The sequence below is a fragment of the Calypte anna genome, chromosome 2 (assembly GCF_003957555.1).
Source record: "Calypte anna isolate BGI_N300 chromosome 2, bCalAnn1_v1.p, whole genome shotgun sequence".
In the NCBI taxonomy this organism is placed as follows: Eukaryota; Metazoa; Chordata; class Aves; order Apodiformes; family Trochilidae; genus Calypte; species Calypte anna.
Genome location: NC_044245.1, coordinates 42844839 through 42864432, shown reverse-complemented (window position 1 = coordinate 42864432; position 19594 = coordinate 42844839). Strand labels below are relative to the sequence as shown.

Genomic DNA, 19594 nt, shown 5'->3' with positions numbered 1-19594 from the left:
TGAGCGCCAAAATGCATGAGAGTTTTAGCATTTTTCCAGGCACTCATCAGCGGTATTGGTAAACTCATCAAGAGTGAGAAAATAATAAAATTTTGGTTTCTTTTAATGTGTTCTTCCCCATAGTAAACACAGCCCAGAACCAACAGAAAAATAATGCTGTGGCTTTCTAGCACTTCTACTCTTCCCTGCTGCTATGTGTAGAGGAGCTGAAGCAGTGCAGCCACGCTAGGGATACCAAGTCCAAGCAGGTGAACAACCCAGAGGTGCAGTGAGAGCAGCTGTTTGGGGTGAGGGAGGTTGTGAGGAAGGGGATGAGCTGTGGTTCCCAGGTTCCTGCTGTTACTTGCCTGGGTTTGGGAATCCCACAGGAATTGTGAGCGTGAGCCACTTGCTGTGGCTGGAACCAAAGTCCTGAGGAGCAGGACTGTCGATTTCTGAATGCCACAGGGTACAAAGAGTGTTGTTTTTTTACCAGAAGACACACAAGCGTTTCAAGGCAGTTTGTGTGTGGGACTCGAAGGGAAGGAGTCCATCCCCCAGGCCACAGGCTGCTGCCCTCCTCCAAAGCATCCCCTGCACAACCCCACATGAACAAAGGCAAGACTGTTCAAAATGACTGGCGGCATGAAGCACAGATGTTGCACAAAGGCAAGCCACATCTGTTTTGCAGGGAAAGGGGCCCCCTTCTTGCTGTTTTCAGCAGGCAGATGGGAAAACTGCTCTCAAAACCTCTGGAGCTGAGTACAAGAGGCTGGCTGGGAAACTGGGACGAGGGGAAGGGGGAGAAAGGAAACCTGTCAGGATCCTGCACAGAACTACTGCTATCCTTTCTGGGTGTCCCTGCCAGCATTATTAGGTTGCGCTGCTCTCATGTAGATGTGGGGATTAGAGGAACAAGCAGGCAGAAAGGGGAGAAAATGAGAAGGACCTCCCATGTCCCTTGATGGTTATGTGACAGTCGTGCATGCAGCACTGCTCTGATCCTCAATAGTTACTGTGATCACGAGGTGCTTGTTTGTGTGTGCAGGGACCTGGGTGGTTTGGTTGACATCACAGGTTGACATCACTTAGTATAAGGCTTTTGGTGGTAAAAAGTGATGGAGATACCGGCATGTGTAAAGAACAGCAGACCTGTTCATCTCAGTGACGTGTCCTGAAAGGCAATCAGCAATGTCTCTGGGGATGTTTCTCCAAGAAATAGAAGAACCAGCTAAATATGAGAGTCTGCAGTAAAAACCCTGACTCTGAACTTAACTACAAGAAGAATGAGGCATCTGAAAACTTTTAGTTTCTGACTCTAAGCAAAAGAAGTATGGCATCCCAGAGACAGTTTATTTTTGTGGTGATTTGTGTTGACTTCTGGTTTGAAATTGAAGGGATCTTGGGCTGTGCTGTACAGCACCGGGATGAAAAGAGCTCACAGAGCTGAATATTAACTTACTACAAACCAGAAGATTCACATGGTGGGAGTGAGGAGATTTGTAGAGCGTTCCTTTATGTCAATGAAAGAGGAAAAGGAAGAACAAGTCAGCGCTGGTAGCCTGCAGGGCTCTAGTCCATCCCAGGTACAGGACATGGCATGTGGACCCTGTGGGTCTTCCCAAGTGGCAGCCCTTGGCTGCATTAGCTGCACCTTGTACTGCTGTGTCCTCCACCCAGGTGATGGTTATCCATCTCCTCCATGCTGTCATGTGGCTCCTGCCTCAGGTCCTCCATAAAGGTGTTAAATAGGATGTTTGGGATGCTGGGAGCATTGATGCTCTTGCAGACTACACCTGAGGGTTTTACGAGCCCGTGTTTCAGCTGTACCTGTTTGGTCTGTAACTCATCTGGGACCAGCCAGAGCCATGGGAATGGTGCTAGTAGGTACAAGTGCTGGGATTTTCTTGTTACACAGAGCAGTGTCCAGCAGTGATGGAAGATTTTGTTCAAATGGTCTTTTGGATGACAGGCAGTGTGAGTGGAGCCAGGGTAGAGAAGCACCTCCAGCACGAGGGGCCTCTCAAAAACTGGAATAGTGGGTCTGGTTGGGAGGGAAGGAGCAGGGCACAAGAAGTCTTTCTCCTGAAGAGCAAAAAGCTCAAGGGGCTGGTGCAGGGCCTGGAGCTGAAGGCACAACAGGTTATTACTAGAGAGACACTGTGGAGCTCAAGGATTTCAAAGTTTTAATTTGATGTCCCAAGTCTGTAGCAATAACTGCGAAGAAATGAGAAAGCAATGTAATTTTTAGAAGGTAAAGGAACCATTCTGGCACCATACCTTTAAAGTTAGTTGTCAGAGTGAATGGTATCAGCATCATTTCATCCCTTTGAGTTGCTGCTGGAGTTTTGTCCTACGCTAATGCAAGCGTACTGTACATTATCTCTTTGAGGCAGAAGCTTTGCAGACTGTCCTCTAAAATGTAGCAAAGTACATCATGCTTTAAAGCCTCATGCAGGGCAATTTAACTTGGTCATTTCCTGGTTTGGTTTTGGACGTGGTGGCAGGAAGGTTTGTATGCCAGCTATGAGGATTTTGCTGACTCTGTACCATGTGGTGATGTATTGGGTTTCCATCTGCTGGGCTTCAATCAGCCCAGTGTTTGCTGTCCTTATGGTTTGTGGGAGCACAGTCCCCCTTTCCACTTCCACAGTGCCTGGCCTGAGCTTCCCAAGCCACTCGTGAGGAGCAAGGTGTGGAAGTGGGTCTGCAGGGTCACCTTGCCCCAGCAGGCAATGCCTGCCTCCCACATCCCTGCCTCCCACATCCCTGCCCTGGCTTTGAGCAGGGTGCCAGCATGCAGTGGGGTCATAATCCTCCCACCCCTCCTTTCCCTCCAAAATTTGCATTTTGGAGGGAAAAAACCTGCACGCCTGGTGGAAACAACCCCAAACACAAAGCTGGTACAGGTCTGGCCACTTGGATTGTGGATTGGCCACTTCAGGAGGAATTATGGCCACTTCAATTGTTTTGTGAGGCCATGGGAAAGGCTGTCCTTCCTTTGTGTCCCACGGCAATGTTGGTGCAGGTGGGTGGTGGTGGGACCTGGTCCTGTGCCCAGGTAAGGGGGGAGCACAGCAGATGTGACTCGCCCCAGCAGCTGCTCTGAGCTGGGGCTGGCAGTCCTCATTTAATGTTGTCTTGAGTAAATTCCCATTCAGTGAGCCATCTGTCTCCTCTAGGCAGAGTGATGTAGAAAGGCACTTGAGCTCTTGAATGATGGATGAGAGACACTGCCAAGGGTTTTCTTCTTCTCTGGCTCACCCAGAGTTGCTCTGGAGGTGGAGATGTTTTGCCTCCTTCCACCTCTTCAGCGTGGGTATGGGTCCCCAGCAGTGAGCTCGACCCATGTGCCATCCCCATACAAGCCAAAAAACTCCTGGTCAAAACCAAAAGGAAAGGGCTGTTCCCCTTCTAGATTTGGTTGCTGTAACTGCTCTCCTTCTCTCTCTCTGCTGAGGAGGGAGCTGCTGTGAGCACCACGCGTTAGGCACAAGGCTCTGGAGAAGTTCCCAGAGGCAGTGAGCAGCCAGAGGAGGTTTCCCAGTTGTTTTTCAAGCAATCTTTGTTAAAATTGGTTGCAGTGGGCTGTGTCCATGAGGTTTTGCAGTTCATTGGGTGGGAAGAAAGCAAAGAGGGTAAGCACAGCTCTGTGTGTTGCAAAAAATGGCCTGCATGGTGTGCATGCAGAGAAATGCACACGTAACTACCTGGAACCTGCTTGCTGCTGTCCTGTGCCAAAATCCTCAGCTCTGGAGCCTAGGGCAGGCAGTCAGCCTAGAGGGACATGGTCACAGCCAAGCCAGCCCTGCTCCCTTGGACACCTTTTTAAGATGATGGGATTAGCTTCTGGAGGGGTCTGGCAGTGCCGATGCAGGGGCAGGAGCAGTCTTCTGGATTCCAGAGGAAAGCGGGGTTGAAACCTGCTCTTTAAGGCCACTTATTGCTGTGGAATCTTTCTAGTTTTAGGGCTTTTTCTTACATTCTTGGACAATGAGGTTTGGGGTTTGTTATTCTTTTCTTACAGGCTCAACAAAGCCAGTTTGATGCACTTTGAAAATAAATTGAAAACAGGCTTCTCTGCTTCAAATTCTGCCAAGGTTCAGGAGTCCTGGGAATACAATGTCAAGGATAAAACCCTCCTAACCACACTTAGAAAGTTTTATCCCCAACAAGCCATGCCTTTGGGAGGCTGGACTATGCTGTATGTCCCTTTGATGAGTGAGGATATATATTATTTACTTATTAGCATCCTGGAACAAGCAGTACCTCCCTTAAGGTTTTCATGGGTTTTCTTGTAGCTTGCTGGCTGGCAAATGGACCTAATTTCTGGACAAGACTTGCTGTACTGTCAGTAAGTGAGACTGGCAAACAGAGCTGTACGTGTGGTTTGCATTTCAAGCTGAACCAAAGCCATAGCTTTTTTTTTTTCTTTTATGCGCTATAGGCTCAGGGAATGTCTCTTTGGAAAAGTATTTACCCTGGGCTTGTAAATACAGTATTATTTCTGCAATGTTCTATCATCTAGATTCCTATTAAATTTGCAATATTGACTGCCAGAAATAACACAGAGACTGTACTTGCACTTTTTTTCTTTTCTTTTTATTGTTGATGTGGCAGGGAAACCCCGAATGGGGCTGAGGGAGGGAGCCTGTGGTGGCCCTTGCTCAGCTTCACAGCACAGCATGGGAAAGAAATCAAGCTCTAACTTGTGGTGCCCAAACTAGAGCTTGCTGACAGAGAAGACAAAGTGGGTTTGGACAGGAATGATGCTTTAGCCTCTTGGTCTGTAAACTCACTTGACATTTAAAAAGTGGTAATCATTGCCATTTGGATTTGGCATCCACTGCTCTCCATCTGAAAAAGATTTTTCCTGCAGTATTTCCAAGGTTCGCCAAATGGCTCCTGGATGCACCCTTCCTCTCCCTCCTCAATACTGACAGACAGGCTCTTTGCATATCCAGGATGGTGTAAGTGTCCAAAACATTATTATCAGGTGGGATACCAAAAATGCTCACCCTACAAATCCTCTATGCAGAGTAAAAAGGCTATGGGGTGTTTTTTCAAGAGCCAGGCAGGTCATGTCTCTCCCAAGGAATGGGACTGGGGAAACTTCCTGGAGCAGCATGGTTTGGAAAGGGAACTTGGCTGGATGCAGACTGGAGTACTAAGATTTACAAGTAATCCTGTCTATTTGGATTAATTCTGTAATATGTCCTTGCAGTTAATAAATTCAGCGTACTTTGAGGTTGGAGGGTGAGGCGCTTACAGTGATGACTTGGAAGGAGAAAGCATATTAGGATATCAGAAAATCCAGGTACGATTTTGAGTAGCTGAGCTCGGATGCTGCCTGTGTTTGTTGGCATTGACTGTGCTTCCACAGCAAGCATTTATCCCGTCCAAGCAGGAGAGAGCTGGGGAAGCATTGCAGCCAGCCACTTGACCCAAGTTCTGCTGCCTTTTGGTGCTGCTTGAGGGTATTCATGCTCACCCCCTGCCCAGAGAAGGGCCTAAGGCAGTAATTTAGCCATGGCAGTATGATGTCTGGGACAGCTAATACCAGACCCTGAATAACCCTGCTCACGATCTAGGGCAGGAGATTACTCTGAATACTCTTGGCTTGGATGAGCTCCTTTTCACTCTGAGGGTCTAAGGAAAAGCTGAAACAGGGGACTCTCCCAGCAGGTCCAAAAGCCCCGCATCAGACCACCCCAGGTCCCAGCAGAAATGTGAGCTGTCTGTGAGCAATTTGGCCTGGCAGATATATTTTTCTGCATTATGTTGTATTTGTGGGAGAGAAACAAATAAATGAGAGTAATAAAGCTGACTCACTCCAAATGCATCATTGCTACCACTTATATGCTGCATTAAATCTCAGTCCTTAAGAGGGAGACCTCAAAAAGGAAAACCCCCAGGGTTGCTGCCAGTGAGCTGGTGGCTTTGCAGCTCATCTGATCCACCTCAGCTGATGTAGCATCTCTGGGAGAAATGCAGATCCTCACCATGGGGCCATCTGAAAACCATCCCTCCTGCAGTGAGGGCATGAAGCCTGATGGATTTTAGGATAGTGCTGGATCAGCTTATGAAAGGCCTCACATGCTGGGGTTGCCTGGGGCAGCTCCTCTGTTGGCTGGAGTCGTGCTGGAGGTGGGTTCCTGCAACCAGAGAGAGCCTGTGGTCCTAGAAGTCCCATGGCTGGAAATGCTTCTGCTCACTCAGCTGCCTTCTGGAAATCATTCTGCTGGCTTTCACCACTCCTTCCCCTCACCCCCCTGACTTTATTAGATCTACTTTTTTTTTTTTTTTTTTTTTTTTTCTTTCCAAGCTTTTCCTCATATAAGCAATCTCTTATCCCTTCTTTGGCAATATATTGTCCCACCCTGTCTGCCATGGATATACTTTTGCTTCCAAAATAAATAATTGCAAAAAAGTGTATCCTCTCAAACATCACCTTTCTTTGCAATGTGGGTTCGAGCCACTTGGAAATGCCTGTTGCAAAGCAGAGAAACAGTGCCAAGATGTCTTTTACTATACTGGCCCCCTGAAGGGTTTTAGACCACCCAGGTGAATGTGGCAGAGCCTGGGGATGGGGTGGGCTGGGACGGTTTCCAAGAGCTGCCCCTTGCATCCCTCCACCTCATCCTGAGTGGGAAGGTGCTGTGCTCAGTGCTGTATGTCTGGGAATGCTTTAGGCCAAAGTGCAGATATGTTAGCTGAGCAGTGCCTGTAGCTGTGTTTCCTGCAGATGGAATTTTTTTATGAGTCTCTATGGAGTAAAAAGTATGATTGAAAAAAAGGGGGTGGGGGGAAAAAAGCTCTGTGCACCAAAACTTGGCAGTATTCATCTAATGCACTGCTGGTTTGGTGCTGTGTTTTCATGTTGCAGACACAGCAGCTTGCATCCTTATGGGGTCACCCTCTCCCTGTGGGGCTGACAAAGCACTGGAACAGGCTGCCCAGAGAGGTTGTGGTGTTTCCTTGTCTGGAGATATTAAAAAACCCACCTGGATGCAGTCGTGTGTAATGTGCTCTAGGCCATCCGGCTTCAGCAGGGGGGGTTGAGCTAGATGATCTCTAGAGGTCCCTTCCAGCTCAATGATTCTGTAAATACAGGCTGACACAGCCCCTGCCTGGCACCTGAAGCTGCATAGATTTTGTTGGACACAGGAGTGGAGTGTCCAGCTCTGGAGGCAATGTCTCAACATGTGTTGAGACATCTTCTGAACAAGGGATCCAGGTTATGGGAGCATTGTGCAACTGGGGTTCGAGCCACTGAGGATGTCTGGAATAAGGTCTGAAGATGAAAGAAACCTCTTAGGAACTGGGAAGCATTCACAGCCATCCAGGAGGTTACTCTGGTTACGTCTATCTCTGCTGACAACAAGAAAAGTGCTGTGCAAACGTAGCTTTCCCCCTCTATCTGTTCATAGCAATCCCAAGTCACAGTGCACATAACGCCCCTCACTTCTACTCCCTGATTTCCTTTAGTGTTTACTCAGCTACACAGATCCCCAGTCGCAAGAGGAGGTGATTGTATGAGAAGTGGGAGACAGTGCTTTGCCTCAGCCCCAGGCTTGTTTGTGTGACTGGGGTGACAGGGATACAGAATAGCTTCCAGCAGGCACCCCAATTCATACAGGTATTTTCAAGTTCCCATTAAGTGCTAGAAATGACTTTGCACCATACAGGAACCTCAGCTGAATTTGCTGTCAGGTCTCCCTCCCATATCTGGGAGTAGCAGCGGGTGGATGCAGCAGAGCTGGTTGCTTTTGGTGACACCACAGCAAACCACAACTTGTGGCAGGCAGAAAGGCAGGGGGAACATTCAGCCTTTTTTCCCCATCATGATAAAAGAAGAATATTTTCTCTTTCCTGTGAAAGGTGTGACAGGGATGTCTGTCTGTGGGAAATCCCACCAGTGTCACAGATGATTTTGCCAAGGAGCAACCTGAAAACTACTGGAGGAAAATAGTTCAGGTTGGATGGAAAAGGTCACCCCTAAGAAGACCAGGATGTTGGTCATATGGAGCATCTAATGATGGGTGTTCTTTCTATATATATTTTTTTTTCTTTTCTACTTACTGAGTTTTAAAAGCACAGTACTGGACTATGAGGAATTCATCACCTGCAAGGTGACCATTACAGACATGTCAACGTGTCCAAAGCAACCCCTGCCAAGCTTATCAAGAACTTCCCATTAGCACTGCCTGGGGTGAGGGGTGCACAGGCCCAGGGATTCCCTGGCTGTAGTCCCCATCAATCCCCTAGGACCTCTGGTAACTCATTCCCTTTCTCTTCTCACAGGCCCAGCGACCGTGGCGAAGGATAGGGCTGAAGCCAGCAGCCCCTGCAGCCCTTGGGGTGCTGCTGGCCCTGGCCCTGCTGGTCCTGTCTCACCTGCCCCCATTGCCAGAGCAGTCCCCACCCTGGCCACCAGCACTGTCCCCTCCAGGCCCCCAGCAGGAGATGACTGCACCCCTGTTAGGGGAACAAGCCCACAGAAAAATGTCCCCCGTGCCCCCTTCTCATTTGCGGTGGGACCAGGCTCCCAGCCAGAACAGGAGGCATCGGCGAGGGGTGGCAGGGGATGCTCCCTCGTGGCTCTCTGATGATGACCTCCAGAAGATGAGACTGCTGGCCAGCGGGCAGGTGATCTCCAAAACCCGCATCCCGGCCCACGGACAAGTCCTACGAGTGGGTCTGCAGGCTGTGGGAGATGCCGAGGGGGACACCTTGCCAGCTGGCCCAGAGGAGGACTGCCAGGATGGGAGATGTGGGCTCATCAAGCGTCCTGGGGACCTCTACGAGGTGCTGGCCTTCCACCTGGACAGGGTGTTGGGGCTGAACCGCAGCCTGCCTGCAGTGGCCCGGCGCTTCACCAGCCACCTCCTGCCCTACAGCTATACTGATGGCTCCCCACGACCCATCATCTGGTGGGCACCTGACCTCCAGCACCTGGAGGATACCAATAACGACCAGAACTCCTGTGCCCTGGGCTGGCTGCAGTACCAGGAGATGCTGCAGCCCCATGGACCAATGTGGGTGGCTGGGGACACTCCCTGCTCCAGCATCCCACGTGGTGAATGGAGCCGCTTGGCCCTCTTCGACTTTCTCCTCCAGGTAGGGATGGGATGATGGAGACTGCCTGATGGAGACTCAGCTGTGCCACCTGAGTACCCCTGTGCCTGCCTTGTCTGACCATTGTCTCTTTCTTCTCCATGGGCTCACATAGGCTGGAGTTTCTCAGGACGTATTTGTACCCTAATGGGTACCTGTTAGCTAATGCTAACAGGGAGCAGCAGAGCTTTGGGCAGAAGTGGTTTGGCCCAAGCACAGTCCATGCTTGGGACACGCAGGGGAAACACAGGAAGGTTTTGGATGTGATGAGTTTGCTCCTGCATGGATAATTTTTATTCCATCTCCATTTTCTCTGCTTTGCTCAGATGCAGGCAGCAGCTCAGGATGGGGCATCCCTAGGCACAAGCAGTGTGTTCTGTATCAACCCCATCAGATTCAGCTTCTGGGGATCCTCTGCTGGTGCTAGAAATCAGGACCCCTGCCCTTTCATAGAATCATAGAATCCTTGGGGTTGGAAGGGACCTCGAAAGATCATCTAGTCCAACCCCCCCTGCCAGAGCAGGGCCTGCTTTGTTTCTCCTCAGGATTAATAGTGCTTAATCTTCTGTCTGGAAAATCATACCCTGCTGCTGCACAAGACTACGATAGCATCTCGGAGAGTTACCATTTCTTAGAGGGCAGCTGTGAGGAGGCAGAAGTGGTTAAAAAATAGCCTGTTTAGACACCTTGGGGCAGGAGCTTTGATTATCAGAAAAGAGGATACCATCTGAAAGGGCAAGTATTAAAATAAAAAAAGAACAAGGTGAAGAAAGGGGGGAAAACAGACTATTAAAATACGTATTCTCTCTTTTTTTTTTTTTTTGGCAAAGCCTAACCATTAGTCTTTACCTCACACTATGGCTATAGAGGTGAAGCAGCTCTGGATGGGCTTGGAAATATTTTAGCTGAAACATCCAGGGAAATGAGAAGATTAACCAACCCCTTTCCCTGCCCCAGGCCAAAATGCCATGAAGTGCAAGGGAAAGGCTGAGCCTCCAGGAGAAAGTATGTCGTTTTAAGGAGACTTCCCTCAGAGGACTAAAGGCAATACACAGCTTTTCCTCAATAAGTCTGATGGGATCCTCCCATGTGGAAAAGTCATTTAAAGGTAAAGAGGCTCTAAGTCAGCAGGATGTTATGGGAGGTGGCTTCAGCCTCTCACAGCTCTTTCTGGGGCAGGAGAAGTTTTGAGCCCTGCTGTACATCGGAATTGAAACCTTGGTTGTTTTCTTCAACTAGCCTTAAGATTGGCAGCTTAAATGTTGATTTCTCCTTGCATTTGCCATAAGGGAGCACCCGTCTCCAGAGCAAAATGCAGGTGGAAGGGGGGAAGCTAGTGATAGCTTTGGCTTGCACTTGGAAAAGGGCCAAAAATGCATCATCTCCAAAGCTCTGCAGCCACATTCCTGCCCTGTGGCACCCACTTCCCAGCCTGGGGGTGAGCAAGGAAGTTTTCCCTGGAGGAAGCCATTCCAGGCTGAGTCATGGCTGGAAAGCCTTGTTAGACCCAAGTGGATGCTTTGGGATGATGGCCAGGCTTCACATGGGACGAAAGAGGGTTTGAAGGGGAGCTTCTCACAGAGTTTGAGTTTGAATAGAAGGCGCAGCTGTATTTGTGTTCCAGCAGTAAAATCTAATGTCCCATTAGTCAGATCAGTTTAGGCTCTAGTGAGGAGAAATCAATACAAATGGCCCAGGGAGGGCCAGGAGGAGGGAGGGCTCTTCAATATGTCAGCAGCACTCTCAGCATCACCAGAGTCTTCCATGGCTTCACTTGGACACCAGCTTCAGCCTCTACCTTGCACCTCCATGGTTCCAGTACTGATCCACCTTGATTTCACAGGCACTCGCAGGCAGGTACCTGAGCACATTTAATGTCTCTTTAAGTCCTCTCAGGCCGCCTTCATGTTCTGTACAGCCTAGAAAACAAGGCAGTAGTTGAGAGAAACTCAGCTGAGCTGAGCTTTCCAGGAAGTAGACAAAGGAGATGCATGGAGAAAATTTTCTTTCATTTCAGTGTGTTTTGTGTGAAAAGACATTATAGAAGTTTTAACCAGTGCAACTCCCAGTGGAGAAATGCTGACCCAAGTGCTTCATTAAATCTTAGGAAGCAGAGTTTTCCAGTATGGGATTAATCATAGTTCTCAGTGGGTTATGAATATAATGGCCATGGAGATCAAACTTGCAGCATCTTCTCCAGCACTTTATTAGTGTTTGGGTTCAGACTGAATTCTGTGTCAAATGGCAGCCTGTAATTGCCAAGTTTTTCTAATTATCAGGGTGAGGGGAACAGACAGCCACTGTGGGTCACTTGGTTTCTATATACATATATAAATAATGACCTGTGATTTTATATATATATATAAAATCACAGAGTCATAGAATGTCAAACGATGTCCTGGCTTCTTCTGACAAAGATGAGGAAGCTTCACAAATACCAAGGAAGGCTGCTGTTGCTGAGTCTGACAGAGATTTATTTCTTTTAAAAGTCCCTTGTCTCTTTGAGGGTGTGGATGAAAGGTTGGAAGCTGCCAAGCAGCACTGGGGTTTCTACAGGGACTGGGGTGGGAAGGTGGGGAGTTTGGCAGCCTTGACAACATGGAGTCTTAGCAGTGCTTGCAAATAATTAAACACAAATGTAGCTAAAACAAGTCACCACAGCCCAACTTAAATGTTAGGCATCCTCTGCACAGATCACTTTTTCCCTTACAGATCCTTTTCCATTCATTGTCTTTCCATTAAAGGCTGCTCAGGTTACTGGTAATTTGAACGAAAGGGTGTATATGAGCCAGCAGTCAGAAGAAACCATCATCCAGTGCAACAAGACTAGGAAAAGAAAAAAAAAATCTTTCTGAGGTTTCAGAGCCTAGGTTTACCTGGTATACATCCCTTGGTTTTTTTCCCATTCATCACTGTATATCTTCCCTTGGCCTCATCTGGAAGGATGACCAATACTCTCTGCAAATACAGAATGTGGAACTACCAGGTGCAGAAGATGTCCGAGTTCCATCAGGAAAGCCTCTCACCATCACTGCTGTTGGTCCCTTCTCCAGACCACGAGGATTTCACAAGTCAGCTCAGCTTCTGAATTCTTCCCTGCCTCCCTCTCACTCACTCAGTGACGTATGCAGCTTTTCCTTTTCATGTCTATTGAGGATTCCTAGAAACCCTTTATTATTCACTGGAAGGAGAAGTTCACAACTGGACCTCCTCACCCCTGGCACCTGTCCCCGCTAAGGTCTCCAAATATCTCCTGCAGGTTCACGATCGCCTGGACCGCTACTGCTGTGGGTTTCAGCCTGATCCCTCTGAGCCCTGTGTGGAGGAGATGCTCCATGAGAAGTGCCGAAACCCGGCAGAGTTGGTCCTGGTCCATATCCTGGTATGCTCCCATGCTCCCCATTTTAGCTCAGGGCTAAAATGAAGATGCCTGGGAGGCCCTTGCAGCTGATATCGCAGCAAGGGTGATGCGGGTCCCATGGTGGGAGGTGCATCTTGGAGTGAACTGGGCTTTGGCATCTGCTGGCCCCTAGATGTTCTCAGGATTATCCAATGCATTAAAAAACTAGCCTAAACAGCCAAACCAGTGACTCCCCTCAGCAAGTGTACTTCTCCCTCCTGTCACGCTGTCAGGTCCGGAGGAGCATGCCGTCCCGCCTGGTGTTCATTGACAACGCAGGCAAACCACAGCACCCTGAGGAAAAGCTCAACTTCAGGCTCCTGCAAGGCATAGACAGGTAGGCAGAGCAATACACACCCTCCTGGGGGCTGAGCTTGCACATGAGGGAAGGACACCAGGCCTATGTGCACACCTTCATGCCACTCCTGTGAAGTGGAGCCACCTCCCACCAAGGATGAGCCAGCTGGGTGGGCTCAAAAACCCACTACAGTTTCCCCTGCCCCGAAACTGGCTGCTCATCCTGCTTTAGATGGCTGATGGCCATCCTCAAAGCCACGTTTCCCTTCTCTAATTGGCAGCTGCACAAAAATAACGAATAATCAGGTATTTCAGCATTTCTTGCCTCATTGCCCATCAGACATGTGACACACCATCAGCCCCTTGATTTGGAGATCATTTGGATCCATTTCTGATGGAGCTGTTGCACACACTCACCATGGGCAAAGCTTTAAGCATGAGGCTCCTCATCTCATGCTCCTTTGGGTGGACATGCATTTCTCCTCAAAAGCACCAGAGTGGCCTTTGCAGGGATGTCCTGTTGCTCGGCCTTCCTCTTTGCTCGGCCTTCCCTGGGTAACTCCTTCCCTCCTTCTCTCTCCTGCTCTCTTGCTGCAGCTTCCCGGCAGCAGCGGTGTCCAGGCTGCGGTCGGGCAGGTTGCAGAGCCTTCTGCTGGAGTCACTGCACCTGGATCAGGAGCTATGGGACAGCCAAGGTGGCACCAAGGGCCTGAGGCCCCTGCTTCAGACAATTGACAGGCGGGCACAAGTCCTGCTGCAGTACATCCAGGAGCACAACCTGACCGTGTTCAGGGACTCGCTGAGCTGAACCAAGCTCTGTCCAGACATGGTGCTCCTGCCTGGCAGATACCGGCAGTGGTGAGTGTACCTCACACCCTTGATGTGGGCAATGGGTGACTGCACGCAGGTCTTAGCCTCTCCAGAGGGTGTGTGGCCTCCTCACCTTGCAGAATGCCCTGGGAAAAGGAGACAGGATCGCAGGAAATAGGAAAGAGGAGGAGGAAGCGTCTCCTGATGCAACCCACATCTGCTTGAGCAGGGTACCGAGCAACATTTATCAAGACACAGACTCAGTGTGGATTTTCATGGGGGGCACATACAGAAGAATTTTTGAGTGCCTTCATCCCCACACCTCCAACCAGCTTTGAAAACTTGAGGCTAAGACTATTGAGCAGTTTATGAGGACCCTGGGAAGGGTTAAAGCAGCAGTGAAGGGCACTGCTCAAGGCTGAGGGAAGTCACTGGCAGCCTTTTCATGGCCTTGCACTGGGATTTTTCTTGATGCCTTGACCCTTTCCAAAACATTACAGGCAGAAAGGCTGGAGCAGCCTGGGGAAAGGCAGAGAGGAGCTTCCTAAATGGATTAAGCAGGGACAAGTCATCTGAGCCAAGCCCAGCTCCATCTTACCTCTCAGAAAGGAGGTGACATGTGCCTGGGAGTGTGTGGAAACCACTGCTTGAAGCCAGGATCAGGCAGGACCTCAGACTGCAGGCAGCACCTGGCAGTGGCTTCCATCGTGGTGCCTGGACAGGCCTGGGCTGCTGCCAAGGTGTGTTTTGGAGGAGGGATTTGAAGGTTTCAGTCTCTCACTTGCTCTTTCCCTTCTCTGTCAGGGGATTAAAAGGCCAGCCTGCCACCAGCTGTGCTGCTTGGGAAGAGTGTGCTTGCCCTCTTACTTCAGCATGGCTGCATGGAACTCTTTCCAAGGCTTGCAGAAAAATCTTCTAACAAAAATGCCAGGCTATTTCAGCAGAAGGCAATCAAGTGCAAAATTCTTTCTGAGCATGCTGGCACCTCCAGCAAAGCTTCTCCTGACACCTCTGTATGCTTTTGCCCAGCAGCCCACAGAAGCACAGAAGCATCTCTGCCAGGCAAGTCCTCAGGTGCCAGGGCAGAGGCAGAATTCAAAACCAAAATTAACAAGTGGAAAAAATGTATAGGGACGGGCTCTGTCAGAGCCTCTCTTTCTCTCCAAGGCATGTGTCCCATCTGGGATGTGGAATCAGTGCTTGCTTGCCAAGACCAGCTGGCTGTCAGCTTGCAGGTTGGTGGTTTGCGACCACAAGAAGTTGTTTTTTTTTCAAGGGGTGTCTGGGAAGTATCCCTCCATTTCTACACTATTACAGGTGGATCCTCCGTGTTTGAGGCACCTCAAGTCACTTGTGCCTTTGGAAAATCTCAATGAGACTGGTGTGAGCATCTGTGCTATGCTATTGCTCTATTGCCCTAGATTTGGAGAACAAGGATACCCAAGCAGTGGGAGAGGCAGAACAGGTGGACATTCATGCCTCCCCTGCTCCAGCCACCTCTGCACCATGTCAGTTATAGAGCCTAAAGGGGGATACTTTAACACCCATGCTAATCAGCACAAGTAATTACTTCTTTATCCTTTTTCTTCTTTCTTAAAAGAAGGTGAAGTGAGTTGTGGGTGACATGAATCACCAAGCAAAAGTGCTCTCAAAAAGTGCTGGTACTCAGTGTTATGGGCACATCATCAGCATCCAGAGTGCCAGCAGCATCTTCCAGGAGTCCAGCCCTCTGGTTATCTCAGGAAAGCCTTTCCCCATCAACCTCTGCACCCCATGGGTTATCACCCAGTTTGCCATGCCATGAGGTGGATGACTGTTGGGAAGCCCCAGTAAAGCCCAAAGCAAGGGGTTTCATTACTGGGAGGTCAGCTCAGCCTGTAAGCATGCAGGAGAACAAAGTAACTCATCCTGGATCCTGTGAAGAGCCTTACCCAAGCACAGTCTTATATGAATAAAGGAGACTAAATGTAACAAAATTAAATCCAGAAAATACGCTGGGAAAGGCAATGTGGTAACGAGAACATTAGTTAGGAAGCGTGGCATCGGTCAAAGTTTTGCTTTTCTCATTAAAATGAGAAATGTAATTAGAAGATTTGGTTTCCAACCCATGTAAGCCAGTTTCTCAGCAAGAGAAAAATGAGGGACTGGACTGTGGCCAAAGTTTTTGACTTGGCTGTGCTGGAACATCAGCTTTTGCCTTGCATCTCTTGGTTGCACCTCTGGCCTCCAGTTGCATCTGCTTGACCTTAACATTGCACAAAGTAGTGAGAATTTTTCCAGTTTGGGATTTTTGGGGGGGGTTTTTGTTGGGTTTTTTGTTTGTTTGTTTGTTTGTTTTTTGGTTTTTTGGGTTTTTTTGGTTGGGTTTTGGTTTTGTTTTGTTTTTTGTTTTGCATTTCTTTAGTTGTAACATGACTTTTTTGGGTAAACTCATGTTGTAACATCTGTAAACATTTAATGCATGTGATGAATAAAAAGCAGTCTTGAATTAACAAGGAGCCTTGTATGGATAAATGAGAGAAGCAAAAGCCATGATCTTGCTGACATTGATATTAATATCCTGTAATTAGTAATTTTTTCCATAGGCTTGTCTACATAGCCAGCAAAGCTGGCTCTGAACTGTGGTTACAGCTGTCTGGAGAAATTCCCTGAGCTGCTCTGGCCATATCAGCCTTTACCACATAGTGTCAGGTTCAGTTTGCTCCAGCTACAAACGTGTTATGTATCCCATGATAAACCTGTTTTTATGGGTTTAAAACATAGTTATAAAAATTCACTCAGGGCCACGCCTGACAAAGAGATCTCATCTCAGGAGTGACACAGTTTTAACCAAGTCTCACCGGGCATCATCAAAGATATTGCTAGGGTGGAGTAACAATAAAAAAGGAAGGACATGGTATTTGCTGGCTGTGGAGCTGGGGCAGGACTGCTTTGGCTTTAAGAAGGCAGCAGCAACTAAATGAGAAAAAAAACAATTGAGAAACAATTTAAGGCACTTACTTCGGGCTTGCAAGGGCTGAAGTGAAGGTGGTTCCCAGGGGGGACAATTAAATGTAACCTCTGTCCTATGAAGGATGCCCTTCCTAGCATCACTGGTGACAGGGGAGAGGGGAGCAGCAGCAAGGAGCCAAGAAAATGAAGATATTTATGTGCGAGTGTCCCCAGGGGCCCAGCAGCCTGGGCACAAGGCACTGCTTGCTCCACACCTCACCCAAAAAAGACCTAGGGTAAAAGCCCAATGTAGCCATCCTCCACTTAGTTCTTCCCTTCAAAAGCTGCCCAAAAATCCCATAAGGTTTTCCTTGAGTTGTCAGGCAGTGCTCCCTCTCTCTGGGGCTCCTTGCCAGGAGGGTATCCCTGCAGCATCCTCCTGTCCACTCTTGGCATCATGGGCGTGTGGTGCTCACTGCCAGCACTCAGGGAACAGGTTGAGAACATGGGCACACACATGAAGCCCATGGTTCTTCACAAGGAGGAAACTCTTTCTTTTCACTGTTATCCAAGTGGTGGGATCTGAGTTTAACAGAAATTTAGCTGCACCTTCCTCTCCCCCCTCATTGAGCTGGCAGAAAACAGGGCTGGGGGAAGGAAGGTGGGGGACAAACATGCCCCAACCAACTGAAGTCATGCGCCCCAGCCAACCCATGTGCACCCACACTCCAGGCATCCCTGCATCCCCCTATCCCCCCCAGCCACACACCCAGAACCCCCACACCCCTCACGGGCATGTTACTCCTGTTCAGCCTATTCTTAAACCCCTGGTGCCCCTGAGCACCCTCCAGCAGACAGCCCCAGTGCTTTGCTGGCTTCACCCTCTGTGAACTAAATGCCTTTTTGCTGCATTTGAGGGCCTCTTGAGCTGCCTGTTGTGGCCACAGGATGCCAAATAGCCTTTGGAGCAGCCTTTACAGATACTGCAGAGCAGCCCAAGCACCTGCTGGAGACATCTACAGGCCAGAGACCAAACCAGTGGGGTGGCAATCAGGGCTGGCACTCAGCGACCCCACAAGATGCTCACCCAAGCATCCCTGTGTCATGAAGGTGAAGCATGGGCTGACTGCTGCCTGAAAGGTAAGAGCAAGCAAGTAAATCCAAATTTATTGTTAAAATGCTGGATATAAAAATAATCTGACTTTTAGAGAGCAATTTATTTATGCTTTCAGTATTTACTTAAATATTTATGTGGAAAAAGGAAAAAAATTCCACTCCGACAAAGGAATATCATTGTAGCAATGGCTTCTTAAGATTAATGGAAGTAAATTAGCCTGACATTTTATTTACATCCAGCAAAGCAATAGATAAACTCTTCTTGTGATGGATTTTCTTCATTAGCTGGGTGAATGCCTAAGGTACAGCTTTTGATATTGCTTCTTCCAAGTGGTTAGACAAACAGTTTATCAAAAGAGTATAAAATTGTCAGGAAACGAAGCAGATTAATGACGAGTAAAAAGAAGATCATTGAATTTATGGTAGAAGTAACAGTACCACTGGAGCTTAAGAAATGGCTTATTAGATAACCAACCTGTACACGCATGAAGAAGCACTGAGCCCCCTCAGATCCAATGCCCCAGCACTGGCTGCTCCCCGTATCTTCCCTTCATCTCTGCACTGAGGTTTCACCTCCCTCCTCCTTCCCTTCCCTTAGGTCTGGGTTTATTTTGCAACTCTCTCATTAGAGCCTGTGAACACAGTATTTCCTCCCAATTTAAAACCTGTTAGATTTGTAACAGCTTCTTAAAAGGACTTGTAAGGGATGATTACCTTCTCTTCATGTCTGAGCAGTAATAACTGTTTCTGCAACCTACTCTGACAATTTTGGCTCCTATTATAGCAGTGATAACCATACCAATAACAACAATAACAGTAATATATTGGACTTCTCTGATCTTTTGGTTCTTCAGAAAAAATAAAAATAAAAAATTCCCCAGCATTAGTGCTTTATGGATCCCATATGGCTCCCTCCAGCAATTACCTCTGGAATGATAATTAGCTGTCAGCTAAAGCAAATGGAGAAAGCAGACAGGGAACATGGGGAAAAAGAAACCTTCCCTGCGATGGCAGAGGTGCTGCACCTGTGGATGTCCAAGGTCTCTGCTTCCCAGGGCATAGGGTCAGGTTTTTCAAGCTGCAGAAAATGGCCTTCGGATGCAAGGAGGGCCAGGAAACACCAGTTTAAACAGGGCTGTGAATCCCATCCTTCGACTGCTGTTTCCGGCAGGTGGCATCGGCTCGACAGGCTGTCTCTTCCCCGCTCTTGCCGAGAGCGTCTTAAAAGTTTCATCTCACCGGCAAGTTTCAAGCTGCTGGTGCATCGGTAGTTCCCTTGCAGCCCAATCCACCCAGCTGCGTTTTTCATACCATCGCCACCACCTTTTCCCCTCTGCTACTGCCTCTTTCCAATTAAAATATGGATTTGTTGGAGTCGTGGCAGTGCTGCAGCTGCATGAAAGTTCCAGGCAGGGAGGGAGCATCAGGAAACAGGATGCAGCAGGACAGATGCTTGGAGGACAAGACCCTGCAGCAGTTGGGGTTCTGCCAACCCAAGCAAGAGTGGACACGGGTGCTCTGCAGTTGCAGGAGAAAGCAACCCACCCTCCCTGCACACTGTTTAAAATGCATTGCACCAGCTGTGCAAAGGTTCGGGAACAGCTCCTTTTGTTTAAAAACCCACCCCCAGGGACAACCGTGGGGACCAGTCCAAAAGCCCTGAGTTTTAGGAGTTTTCGGGAGTGCTGATGATCCTACTAGAAGAGCAGGCCTCCACATATAGCCAAGCACAACAAAAAATACCTCTAGAGTCTGAGATCTCTTAAATTAGACCTTCCCATCATACCTACTCATACATGCTTTACCTCTTCTTTCTACAGCATGGAGCATCATGGCCATGGGGGGTTTTGACTCCGAGATAACAGGGGCAACACTCTGTGATAAAAATTTAAGTCAAGCATTTACTGTGGTCTATCCTCACCTACAAGACATTTTTAAGTAAAA

General features: G+C 48.5%; 1 protein-coding gene across 1 annotated transcript; it reads left to right on the top strand.

The window, feature by feature from the left end:
• Positions 1-8484: 8484 nt before the first annotated feature.
• GASK1A (golgi associated kinase 1A) lies at positions 8485-13601 on the top strand. The gene is made up of 4 exons (XM_008504407.2): positions 8485-9099; positions 12356-12478; positions 12730-12833; positions 13391-13601. Exons 1-4 carry the CDS (start codon positions 8485-8487, stop codon positions 13599-13601), a joined length of 1053 nt encoding a protein of 350 aa, XP_008502629.2.
• The last annotated feature ends 5993 nt before the right edge of the window (positions 13602-19594 follow it).

What these genes read in the sequence shown, in the direction of transcription:
- GASK1A (XM_008504407.2), top strand. Translation starts at nt 8,485, where the DNA reads ATGTCCCCCGTGCCCCCTTCTCATTTGCGGTGGGACCAGGCTCCCAGC. An exon ending in TCTTCGACTTTCTCCTCCAG is followed by an intron (nt 9,100 to 12,355) that starts GTAGGGATGGGA and finishes TATCTCCTGCAG; the next exon opens with GTTCACGATCGCCTGGACCG. An exon ending in TGGTCCTGGTCCATATCCTG is followed by an intron (nt 12,479 to 12,729) that starts GTATGCTCCCAT and finishes TCACGCTGTCAG; the next exon opens with GTCCGGAGGAGCATGCCGTC.